General features: G+C 32.9%; 2 protein-coding genes across 2 annotated transcripts in view; both read right to left on the bottom strand.

Annotated features, from left to right (window-relative positions):
* LOC135844931 (neuropeptide Y receptor type 1-like) overlaps window positions 1–13,691 on the bottom strand; it is a 138,399-nt gene that overhangs the window by 13,772 nt on the left and 110,936 nt on the right. The window contains exon 5 of the mRNA XM_065363328.1: window positions 7,068–7,217. Coding sequence (XP_065219400.1) covers window positions 7,068–7,217 — 150 coding nt within the window. The remainder of the gene's footprint in view (window positions 1–7,067; window positions 7,218–13,691) is intronic.
* On the bottom strand, window positions 10,386–13,690 carry LOC135842638 (uncharacterized). Its single transcript, XM_065360187.1, has 6 exons — window positions 13,518–13,690; window positions 13,150–13,430; window positions 13,007–13,081; window positions 12,478–12,591; window positions 11,964–12,119; window positions 10,386–11,340 (listed from the first exon to the last, which is right to left on the bottom strand). Exons 1-6 carry the CDS (start codon window positions 13,576–13,578, stop codon window positions 10,543–10,545), a joined length of 1,485 nt encoding a protein of 494 aa, XP_065216259.1. The 5' UTR covers window positions 13,579–13,690; the 3' UTR covers window positions 10,386–10,542.

Here is a 13,691-nt window from a genome sequence, read left to right as displayed (position 1 = left end):
TAGTCTGGTAAATAAAGGTATACTTACTATTGTCCGTCCAACATAGCTTGAACTGAATTGTGTCAGTTGCATTTTATGGAAGCCAAAAAGGAATAACAGAAGGGTTTCCCAAATTGATTAGCGTTTATCTTGATTTATTTCAATAAATCTTTTTCCAGCCAATCGGCCATAAATAAACATGCAAAATAAACATAGCCAATAATTTTTACTCTCTAAAAAATTTTGGGAATCAAAAAAATTTGGAAAAATTCATGAAAAATTTGTTGGAATTCGGCTTATGCAAATGACACAATTCAGCTCAAGCTATGTTAGACGGACAATATCTGCTCTCTATCTATACAAAGGGGGCTACGAAGCGAATAAATTAGCTAGAAGGTCGAACCTGACCGGCTCCAAGTGTAGCCAATGATATCTTAATTAACGATTCGAGCAGTTTGACGAGATACAAAACTATGCTCATCTTTTTATTATTGAAGGAATGGAATGTTAAAAAGTAATCGAGAAAGGTTAGGAAAATCGATTCAAATGAGATAAATCTGTCTCGATGAGTAGTCGCGGATTGGCGAAGCTTTCAAAATAATGATTTTTTTTGTTTCATTTTCGTGTCGTTTTTTTTTTCAATTTAAATGTGAAAATAGCTACAACCTAAAGATATAGGACAAGGATGACTTTTGGAAATTCAATTCAATCGTGAGGTGTAAATTTTGAAAAGTTGTATGGCTCGTCACATCACTAGAATCATGCGGCTTTTTTTTAAGCCTAAATATATTATACTAACTGAATTTTTCGAATAATAAGGAGCACTTTTAAGGCCATCCAGCTTCAATGAGATACCTTATACTGAACTATAGGATTTTTAGAAGGATAACTTACCAACAACTTTGATTAAAAATCACACATTCATAACATATAAAAAATATTTTTAGGAGCAAATATCGACTTTCAGGTTTCGACTAAAATTCCTGCTGTGTAATGAAGTCATAAATTTTCTTTCAAGTATATTTTCTCAAACAATTTTCTGCATTTTAATCTTAAGTCAAAAACAATAGGTACTTCGGATTTCTTTTTGAATAAATCAAATTCAAACATGTTGATTCAGTTTGTATTTCATAAATTATTTAAAATTGTGAAAATGTTGAAAAAAGCAATGAGCACCAAACTGTAGGTTTTTTAGAACGTTGATTTCGATTTCATCGACCACTTGCAGGACCGTTATTGTGATGGGATGAGGCAAGAGGGGAAGTTTGTCCCAGGCTCACGTTTTTTAGAAGGTCCAGTAAAAAAAAGGCCTATTGTGATGAAAAAAAAACTCTTTTTTCACTTCTCAAAACACAAATTTTCAAAAGCATTCTTTTCTTTTTCAAAATTAAAATTTCTAAAAAAAATATCGTTTAACTTTTAAAGTTTTGTAGTAAAAAGATGAACTTCTCGCATAAAAAATATCGTTTTTATGCCTCTCGAAATACAAATTTTCAAGAGCTTTCGCCCTCACTTGGACCTCTAAAATCTTTCAAATTCTGAAATTTTGAAAGCAGAAAAAATTATTCAACTTTTTGCATAAAAAACATCGTATTTAGTTCTCTCAAAATACAAATTTTCAAAAGATTTGAAGATTTGTAGATTTCATGCCCATTTTTAAAAAAAATATCTATTAATGTATTACCAATTTTGGAAAAAGTTCTGTTTTTTCATAAAATTTTTCATTGATTTTCTCTCTTTGTCTTGCTTTTAATTTTCAGAAAGAGACTTCGAGAGTAAGATAGCAAAATCGGCACTCTCACCTTTGGCGAAATTCACCCAAAGTTAGAATTAATTTGTTGGCGAATGATTCACCAACAATTATTGAATTTGTTTGTGAATGATTCACGATTCACCAAAAATCAAGTAAATGAATCGATTCGATCGTTGCGAACGAGTCACTTATACGAATCAATTCTTTTGCGAATGATTCACCAACTATTATTCAATTCGTTCACGAATGATTCATCAAAAATCAAAATGTAAAGTAAGTGAATTGATTTGATCGCGAATGATTTACCAAAAATTATTCAATTCGTTCACGAATGATTTACCAAAAATCAAGATGTAAAGTAAATAAATTGATTCAATCGCGAATGATTCACCAAAAATTATTCAATTTGTTCACGAATGATTCACCAAAAAATCAAGTAAATGAAACGATTCGTTCGCGAACGGGTCACTTATACAAATCAATTCGTTCGCGAATGATTCACCAACTATTATTCAATTCGTTCACGAATGATTCATCAAAAATTATTCAATTCGTTCGCGAATGATTCACCAACTATTATTCAATTCGTTCACGAATGATTCACCAAAAATCAGGAGTACGTAAAGTAAATGAATCGATTCGTTTGCGAACGAGTCACTTGTATGAATCAATCAATTCGTTCGTGAATGATTCATCAAAAAACAAGTACATGAATCGATTCGTTCGCGAATGGGTCACTTATACGAATCAATTCGTTCGCGAATGATTCACCAAAAAGTATTCAATTCGTTCGCGAATGATTCGTCAACTATTATTCAATTCGTTCGCGAATGATTCACCAAAAATTATTCAATTCGTTCGCGAATGATTCACCAACTATTATTCAATCCATTCACGAATGATTCACCAACTATTATTCAATTCGTTCGCGAATGATTCGCCAAAAATCATTCAATGCGTTCGCGAATGATTCACCAACTATTAATCAATTCGTTCGCGAGTGATTCACCTAGAAATCAAACAATTTGCTCAATCGCCAATCGGTTGTGAATGATTCGATTCGATTGTAAACAGATCAATTGCTGTACAAATGTTTCAAAAAAAGTGACTCAATTTGTTCCCTAAAGATTTGCATTTGAAGAAAAGGCGTGAGAGCCCATTGTGAAATTAAAAAAAATATCAGTTACCAATAGATACATTGACAAAATTTATTTTGCAATTTCAAATTTTATGATTTTTTTGTATAAACAATTGATCATATGCATTATGCATTTTTAATAAAGACAGTTAGGTGAAGGCAAAATCTCACTCAAATTGTTCTTAAGAAACGAAAATCCGGCTTTTGCGTCGCGGTCTACTACGTAACACTGTTTTGCTCGAGGTTCATGAAAAAAAAAAAGATCTGGAGTAAAAACGAAACGAAATACTTAAGAAACACGATTCATTTTCTTCGAGCTAAAAAGCTAGTAGGTAAGTACGCGCTGCTGAAGCCTAAGTGAAAAATGCAATTACTCCGAAGTTAGCTAGGTCGTAATAATACGGCAATTTCCAAGGTATGTACAACGTGATAATGGCTGCTTGAGATTGTATTACATTTCGTTGGAATTTACTCACTCCATCTCTTCGTTGAAAATTTTATAGTCGAAATAAGACGCACAGCCACAGAGCAAAAACCTTTTCCACGTTGAATTTTTTCCCTACTTACTGCACGCTAATTAAGCGCTTTTCTTTTAAAAAATTCGGGTAATTGTTTCGAGTACCGTATCTACTGTAGTCGAACAAATTGCAAAAAATAACCGGCAAGGCAGCCTAAAGACACTGCCCTGCGGAGTCTAAGACGAGAGAATCCACGTCGAGCTTTATTTAATTTTTAAACATCTGCTCGGAATATTAATTTACTCTCTCGTTCGTTGGCTGCTGTGACTGTGGCTGTTGCATAGTGTAATTTTGTTTCGAAATGATAAAACGTTGACTCGTGTTGCTGCAAATCTTCCATAAATCCAGCTCGAGCTCTAGTTCTTTAGTCTCGTGTTGTTTTTTTTCTTCTTCATCGTTTTCCCTTTGTTTTAATTTTTTTCCGGAACATTTCCCGGTATCAACGGGCTTTTAAATTATGTCGCTATTCATTGCTCCGCAAATCCGACCCTTAAAGGGGAATAAATTCCCAACAGTGGTAAACAATATTATTAGCGATATTACTATCTCACCGCAAGTATCAAACACGAGAAAGGGAGAAAAAAAAAACACTCGACAACCATGATGCTAATGAAGTATTAATGAGATTCGATCTAGGGAGTGAATTTTTAGTGTAATTAAATAAGTTTATTTTTAACTAGAGTTTTTTTCTTCTTCATTCATCTTTAATCGAAACGTTAAGTAAATTTTAAAATTATGTAGCCAGAGTAGCGTGAATAAGAGGGTCGAAATTTGGCCTAATTTCGAGGTTTTTTACATTTTTTTCTTCGGTAAACCTTACTGAATAATTAGTGTAGGAAAATTTACACAGAACAGAGAAGTAGAGCTGTAGGAAAATTCATTAAAATTAAATTTCAAACTTTCACAGGAGTTTTGATCGTTGTTGTAGTTCTTTGCCTTTGATTCGATGATAAAGTACCAAACTCAAACTAAGTCAGTTTACTTGTAAAAATTGTAAAATTTGAAAGTTCCTGGGTTTTAGTAGTGCCATAGTAACTCACTCAATAGGTATTGTGGGTGTTCAGAGAATTTTTCGAGTAGGGCTATAACTTTGATCGTGACTTTGTATTAGTCTTCTTTTTCATCGTTGATTTAATTAAATCACGAAAAAATAGGCGAATGAAACGTTCATCTTGAAGTGGCCGGATTAAAAAAATGAAAAAAAAAATGATAAAGGACATTTGGATTTTTATTTTAGTTTTTCAAAAGCCATTATAAAATCTCTTGTTCAAATTAAGAAAAATTCAAAACATAGTTTGAAAAAAAAAAATGAAAAACTAACTTTTTATGAAAGAATAAGAAATAATCTCTATAATTGTGAGGTTTGTGACCCGAACGAATGCGAATCGAGAGTCATATTTTCCACGAGTTTGAATTTTTTTTTTTATAAAATCGAGAAAGAAAAACGCGTATTTGAGTACCTACTCGAGCGATCCGCGAGAAAGAGCAAAATATCGTTTTATGTACTTCCTGTGTTTAAAAAAAAGGAAAAAATTATTTAAGTGCCTGTAAGTATTTAAAACCTTGAAAAAAAGACTGAATTTGAATAAAAAGCTGCATGAAAATTACCAAGCAAAAAAAAATATAAGAAAACGATTTTTCTCTTTTTGAAATGCAAATAGATGTATTATTCATTCCGTGATTTAATAAATTTAGTAGATAGGTATTTATTTTTTTTGAGAATTTCTTTTAAAATTCTGACTAAATATTGATACCTAGGACCTCAAGTAATAATATGTATATTATGCTTTTCTCTTTATTTTTATTTATTTTTTGATTTAAAAAGCCTAATTTTAGACATAAATTTCAATCTTTGATGAATTTTCAAAAATCTAAATTTGGTCTATTTCTCAAGAAAAATCAGGTTTTCATAAAATTAAGGTAGAGAAGCTTAAATGTAGCTTATACATACATCATGTTTTCGATTTCCTGAATCAATTGGTGTCAATTATACCATATTTTGAGTCTTCAACAAATTTCTGGAAATTTCAGTTTGGGGAACAATGCCATAAAAAGAGCTAAAAATTAAATTCAGCACCCATTATAACTTTGAAATTTGGATTTTGACATCTCAAATCGACTGAAGATGATTTTTATCTGTTCTGTATTCGTTCATCAATATGTTTTTAGATCCTATTCCCTCTCCCACCTTCACAAAAAATAAATGTAGGAGAAAATTTTAATTTTAAATCAACAGAAACGTATTTTACCTTTAAAATTTTCTGACTGAAGTCTAAATTGGTTTTCTTTATATATCAGAGAATTCATAAATTATCTGAAGGCTCCAGAACCGTTTGAAACTGCTGCCGATTTATTCTATAGTAGATCAAAACTAGGAATAAAATTCTATAAATGGTTGGCATTACCAAAACCTTTGCATAGATTTTTTCAAAATATTGGTTCCGAGAAATAGGTGCCTATATTTGTCAAGTTTTTCACGTCAGGAAAAATTTTATTTCCATTTTGTCCTCTCCTCCTCTCTCTCTCCCTATAAGAAAAAAACTCAAAATTATATTCAATCAGAGAAAATACAAAAATTAACATTTTTAGATAAATTCCAAAATCCAGGTATAAACATTAGGGTGGATCGCGAGCAAAAATGTCAGAGTATGCACTTTGACCAAATTCACTCAGAAATTTTTTTAGTTCTGAAGGAGCCCTTGAAGAAGACATATGAGTCCTCAAAAAGGAGGCATTACCGAAATCGATTTTGAAAAAAGAGTGTGTAAATTGATCAATTAGGTCACATCATTAATCGGGTTCTCAAGTGCTTAAGTTCAGTTGGGCGGAATTTATGAGGCATTTTTTTTAGTTTACTTCAAAAAGTAGCTTGAGGTTTCAGAACGGCTAGAAAACATTTCTAATCGAATCATTGACGATGGGTATTTTTTTTCAGTCCTTGTTTTAGCATGAAAATTTCTGAAAGGTCAAAAACCCATCAATACATTTCAACTTTTGTACGAGTTTTCTGTTTTTGAGACTATATACCTACTTGAATTTTGAAGTCAAAGGAACCCCAATTAATTTTCCATCTAGAGGAACCACTTTTATTTTCATCGTGCTTTTTAGCTACACTCTTCCCTTCAATCGCATCCATTCACTCTCGACATCTCGCACAATCAGACCAGAATGTGGAATGAATCCAATAGCCTATTTTTTCAAACCAAACGAAGAGTAAGTATATGTATCTGAATCACGTTTCATATCTCATATTTCAATTCCTACGATACGATGTGAAGATTATGCAAAGCAATCAACATGCGAGTAATTTAGGTTGCTACGTTATCCTTGAAGGGATTACGTTCAAGAATGGAACAAGCTGTATAATCTGAACGTGGGTAAACTAATTACTCATTCTTAAGACGTTTCAGAAGCTGTAAAAATTATCCGCATATTTTTTCCTCCACCTCTTCTTCTTGTGTAATCACAGATCGATCGTTACAAGGGCAATATTTTTTCTATATATTTTACCAAAAAGAAATCCCACTCCGAAAAATATGTACGTAGAGCTGGGTATACTCGTACCAACGTAGCATAAAATGTAACGTGTTTATTTTTTCGTTATAAGTTCACTTTGCTATTATACTCGTCCATAATTCAAAGTATATGATAACGATTGTAGTACCTTTTGGGAGCTTACCTTAATATCATAAAACAGCCGAAACAAAATGCAAATGTTACGAAAATAGCAATCAAGAACTTCTGTATACGTTTCTCTTCCTCTTTGGGATCGGTGTCGTAGTTATCTAAAAAATTGTTCCCGCCGCTGCCATTAGCTTTTCTGCGATCGCTGTAAACAGAAAAAAAGAAAACCACAAAAAATTAGAATCCGTGTTCGTCGACGCGACCACACAACTTTTTAACACTATGGAAAACTACCCTGTTAAAATTTTCAAACTGAAAAGTAACTCGACTTTTTTTCTACTCGTCTCCATTAACGCGAAAGACTAAAGAGATGATTAATTATTAAACCGATTCCCTCCGCGCGCGAACTCATAGAGCATAAAATCGAAGATAAAAGCTGGGAATTTCGGCTTAATTGTAAGACTTTAGGGGGTTAATACGACGCGTCGAATTAATCTTATATGTTGATACTGTGTAATTTGCACTTATTTAAACGTGAAACTTTTCCAGTTGCTGCTGTTTTCAAGAAGAAAATTTAGCTCAAAACAAAAGCAAGCTAGGTAAACGTTTACATAAATCAGCGAAGCTTCGGAAAACTTTTACAGCTTTATGTGTACGCACCATCATCGACGCGTATATACACAAATAGCACATCATCTATAGCTCTATCTTGCTCTGTCTTACACTTAGGTGCCTATACCTATACCAGTTCTCCTTATAGTAGTATTCTCTTTATCATAATTATTAATTATATACCAAACGAGCAGTACTTATGCGTCGTATTTTATACACTAATTATGTATTTAATCAATGAAACAGATGAGTCGCAGAGTATGAAATATTTACAGCATCTTCAACGCTTTGCATACTTATACATATCCTCTCCATGTTTTATACGTAGTCAACATCATCGATATGGTACATATAGGTAGGTAGTAGGTACACATGTACGCAGAGATATACATGTATTTGTGTACCTTAAATTTTAAATAAACATGTGTGTAAAAGACTCTCATCGTACAACGTAGTATTTTCTGAAAATAGAAGATACGGATGACTCGAACATTAGGAAGGGACGACAAATGGCGCACAAGTTGGAGAATACGCAGTGGTGAGCTATACACACGAGGTGATGTAGTATCGATATGGGATTGGGAATACTCTATGTGCTCGTCCACTCTATACATACGTCGTGAAACTTTCTCATTTATAAAATGAGCTCGTTGAAAGAAAATTTGAACCGTTGGAGAATTTACTCAGAAGCTATACGCTTCGATAGATTGCTCACAAGGTGGATGAACTCGGGAATATGCATATTAGGCAAATAGCACGATGTTCTCAGTTTGTGTTGTTATAAAAGCTAATCAACTTGATGAAATAAACTATGTTTACAGAACATTAAAAGAAGCACATAGGAAAAAGAAAGAGACTGAATGTCGAAAAATTCCCAACATTTCCGATGAAATTAAGGGAAAGTGCTGAATCTTGATCAGGATACTAAATCGTGGTCACTTTTTCTTCACGCTGCTACGTCACACCTATAATCGTCTGTTTGGTACTGCTGCTACCTATCTTAACTTGTAGAGCACACCTTAATCTTCAATTTAAACCACCTGGTTCTAGTTGATGAAATAAAGTGTCCTGAGTGCTTTTTATCAGTACCTAATTGAAAATTGTGGTTCAAAAAAGCATGAAAATTTTGTACGTGAAAAAGGGAAGACTTTTGAAAAATCAGTATGGGAAGTAATCGTATGATCATTTTAGATAGGTATATTTTTGGTTTAATATGATGCTAACGTAGTACAGAAAAGATTTTCTTCATGTTTTGACAAAATTGGATTTTTTTGTTAATGCAAACTAACTGTGAAAGCAAATGAAATCCGGTGCAAAAAATTTAACTTACTGGAATGTTATGGCACATAAATTGATTCTAATGAGTAGAAACGTGGGAAAATTTTTCACAAATAAATTTTTTGATTTGTTGAGTAACCAACATTCGGCATCAAATTTTTTTCATTTTGAAACCATGATTTTAGGACTGTTCCAATCAGTTTGCATTTATGATTTTTCATGTCTAGTTTCTCAACCTGCTGAAAAGAAAAAGTAAGCAGGTACCTAACTGTGTTTAAAAAATAAAAATGTAAAAATTCACAGAAAAATTTTAGTGCCAAATGTTAGTCAATTTTCGCACGTGCCAAATCTTACTTACTTTTTTACTTTTTTCCATTAACGTGCCTTTACTGCGACAAAGGCCAGAGACACGTCGCGTTGGTAGATCAAGATTTGGCATTTTTTTTCCAAAGTTTAAGTGCTCACAGTTGATCAAGTTTTTCAGGTTGCAGGTTCCGCCTTTGCACACTTTTAGGTCTTATTTACTGCCTACTTTTCATACATTTCAGAAAAATTGGAATTGAAGGAGTGACCAAAATTTGGCACATAGTGCCGAATATTGTGTCTTGGAGGTTTTTTCAAACATGTTTGGGGAGGGGAAGAGCTGATTTTTCAAAATCGCAACCCCTACAACTTTAAAAATTGTGTTTTCTAGTCGGAAGTTGACTTCCCTAGAGTTTGAGCGCAATTTTTAATGTGTGTATCTAAAAGGGTATTTATATTGGGAGGGAGGAAAAGAGGGAGGGGTCTAAAATATTTAAAATAGGTCGAAAAATGCGAAGGGCTGCTACAACTTTTGAAATCGTCTGAAACTCGACTTTTGACTAGAAAAGACAACATCCAAAGTTGTAACTGTCCAATCGCAATTTTTGACAATTTTTCAGATATTTGTGGCCTTTCAATGACATTTCATAAAAAAGTTCCAAAGCAAAAAGCATTTCCATGATTTGAAACTTTCCTCAAAAAAGAGACTTTGCACCCATTTTTCTCTTGTTTTTTGTTTTTTTACTAGCAAAATTGACCAAAAATCAGAATTTTCAAACCTTCAGATCCTTGTGGGACCCTTAGTTTTGCGATTGAGCAGCCAGAAATTTAATTTTGTGGTAGACTCTTTTACGGATCCTCTTACTTTTGAAAAAAAATTAGGTCAAATCGGTAACTGCACACTCGTGAAGTTTCCTTGTTAGTATGGAATAAATTTTCGTTTGATCAAAGGCAATTCTAATAATAAATACCTATACATAATATACATCTAACCAATTGAATAAATGTAGGTATACAAATTAAATAGATAGGTTTAGGTAGGTACATATAAAAAACTTTTAAAATTAACATAATTAAATACTTGGTGGAAGTAATATGGCAACAGATTCACTTCAAGAAGTCACAAATTTTTATGTACATACCTACAAAGAAAAAAATTTCGAACAAACTATGCACGACGATTGCATAAAAGATTTACTTATGAGCCAGGTACTGACACAAAAGAAATGTTACATATGATGCAAAAAATTGATGTTACCTAATTGATTACGAACCTAATAACAACTAATTACCTAATTCAATGAAAAACAATTTTTTCACATTTTCAATTAAAAAAATTAATTGTTATCAGATCGTTCGTCCGGCCGAAGATCTTTAAACCCAAGAACATAACGTCTCAAAGCCACTGGAGCATTATTCAAATGTATAGGAGGTAATTCATCGTTCGTTAGGTTTTTAGAAATTCCTAATCTTTCACCAAGCTCCTTTGTTAAAGGGCACACATAGGTTATACCAGTTCTAGCATCTTCATTCTTGATCTGATCCCAACCACTTAATTCATTTTCTCTACTACACAGCCTTTGGAAATGTCCAGAGTTGAGATTGTTGTGTACTATAACAGCAGCCGCCGCTGTGTACCATTCAGGATCATTTATTTGGTCCGCGTATTCACCTGATTGTATTCCTAATGGAAAACCGATCTGGATAATACGATAGATTACTTCTGGAATCGCCATCATTCGAGTTCGTTCGGTGTTCGATAAATAAATTTCTCTAGGCTCGTCGGAACTGTTTTCGTAGCTTGATTTCATAATATCGGAAACACCAAAAATAAATTCTACTTCGATACGGTAGTTTATTGATTGAAACCCGGGTCCACAATGAAATTTGCATGCAACTTCTTCAATAAATTGATCAACTTTTTTCAATTGTTTATTCGCAATGCTTTTCCAAACCGGTACGATGTTCATTGCAACGCAACTGGCAATTTTGCCTGAATTTGTATGGAAATACCATAATGGTTTTATTTGGTATTTCTCCAAGCAACCGAATGCTTGTCCGCAAGATATTTCTGTGTTATTTCCAGGTAAAGAAAGTAATGATGGAATATCCTTCAAAATCTCTGCTTGATTTTGCTGAAAAAAAATAATGTTCCATTTTTACGTAAAAATAGCAAGTCACCACCTTGTGAGTGGAAGATAAAATGCATAATATGTACAGGACAAAAGTACGACGATGGATGATCCTTGAAAAAAATTAGCTTTCGTACTACAATAAATTGAGAATTTTACGCATTTTTTGACTCAAATTTGATTTTTAAAAATTTACCAAAATTCTAAAAACGCACTTCAGACTATGAAATTTAAGCTGCTGATTTTTCTTGCATCCTCTTTCGATCTAGCTTTGTCTGGTTCAAAAATTTTCATGATATTCAAGATACGAGTGCCTTGCTAGTAAGGGAATTTTCACTCTCTTCTCCTTTTTTCAAAAGTTGAAATACATATTTGGAAAAGAATCCTTCGGAAAGTTCTATTTTTTTAAAATTTTTCATGCCGTCCTGCTTTTTTGACACTTTGTTGATTATTTTATCTCTAAAATTTCATGCTTACTTATTCTTTCCGCTTAGAATTTTTATTTTCAAAAAAATTTCGTGATCGAGTGACATACCAACAAACTGAGATCCATTAAACTTTCAGTCAAATACTAGTTTGCTTGCATCCCAAATCATCATGTCCTTACAATGTTATGTAAATCTTACCTCGGAAAAGATGAATTCCAATTCTTTATCCAATAAGCCGTGATCTTTACATTCGCCATTCATTTTTGATTTAGGAATCCACCTGGACATGAAATGAATCCATTTTTTGTCATTCGCAGGAGTATGAATCGATAATACTGATGCCCAACAAAAAGTCTAAAATGTGAGAACGTGCCTATTCGAGTTAATGTAGGTACATATATTCATTTCAACCCTTTCTAATCTCTAATTGATAGCTGTTGCATAAGTGTGGATACATAATAGGTAGGTATCTACAGGGTGCCCAGAAATATCGAGTACCCCCAAAAAAGTTTTCTACTAAAATACTTTGGTTGGTCACAGTGAATGATAATAATGATAGCACCTGATTGGTTGTTAGACTGGAGAGATAACATTCCACCAATCATATGCATCTATTTCACGTTGCCAACCTATATTTTTAATGAAAAACTTTCTTAGGGGTACTCGATATTTCTGGGCACCCTGTAGATATAGGTAATAGGTATGTACCTACCAATTCTGACTGATCATCGTAAAAACGAAATTTTGTGCGTCTCCCTTCACTGTATCTGGCTGCAATAGAATAATCTTCAGGTTTTTCTCCAAGTGTGTAATTTTTAGGATTTACCTGTGAGTAGGTGTTGAGTACTTGTACATTAGACACAGATAAACACATTGAATTGATATAATCAAATAATTAAAATACGTATTTGTGAATTGATTGCAGAAATCGGTATTTTTTTCCAAGTAGGTATTATTATTAGGATTTTTCTTCCAATTTTATTGGAGACGAGTAAAGAGAGTTGAAAGTAATCGCATGAAAAGGCAAATGAATGTGCAGCAACTTTCATGAATTTTTCAAAAATCAAATCTGTATTTCAAAAGCTTATCACATAGAAATGAGAAAAAACTTAGCGATTGACATACTAAAAATTGATCCCCATTAAAAGATGTTTTTCGATTTCTTCAATCCTTGAAAAATATTTACCTAGGTATGTACATACTTACCTTCCTATTATTCCTACATTTAAAAAGGTACATACCGATTGCAAAGCTCCATAAATCGTGGAATTATAGTCGCAGATTTTGAGATACGCGCTGCCAGTTCTGTCATAAAACTGAAAACAGCTTACATTATTGGTATCCTTTTTTGATAATTTTAACCTATCTTTGTTACCTCACCTACCTCGTAACCAATCAAATATTCATTATTCTTGGAATTATAAACTATTGCTGGTTGATACGGATTTTCACATAGATCTTTTACAGCAGTTCCATTTGATAATGCTGCTGTTACTTCGGATGAAGGTCTTGAAAAAATGCCATTTCCACTGATGGAATTTTTTTCATTGAATTGCTTCTCTTTTTCGGTGAAAGCTGCGCAAGCGAACAAACGGTTATACCAATCCCTAAATCGTCCTTCGGATAAATCCACCTCATCGTTACGACCCACATCGAACACCAGAGCTACAATGATTAAAATTATCATTATAAGGGCCACACACCTATTTAAAACGTATCATTGCTGCGAATAAAAGCTTTAAAAAAGTTTACCTTTCTCTGTGCTTGCTTTAATTATGAATTGAAAGCATAAACATACTAAAAGTATTAGCATTTTAAAACCTGTCTGGCTGAATTTTCAGATTTTTTTTCTGATTTCAAATAAACTGGCAATAATATTGTCGGATACCTAATATGTAAAATTGAGAAAACGTTGAAGAACTAATT

This window comes from Planococcus citri, chromosome 4, assembly GCF_950023065.1.
Source record: "Planococcus citri chromosome 4, ihPlaCitr1.1, whole genome shotgun sequence".
NCBI classification, from domain to species: Eukaryota; Metazoa; Arthropoda; class Insecta; order Hemiptera; family Pseudococcidae; genus Planococcus; species Planococcus citri.
Note: the sequence above shows the minus strand (reverse complement) of the source record. Positions and strands in the feature narration are given on the sequence as shown.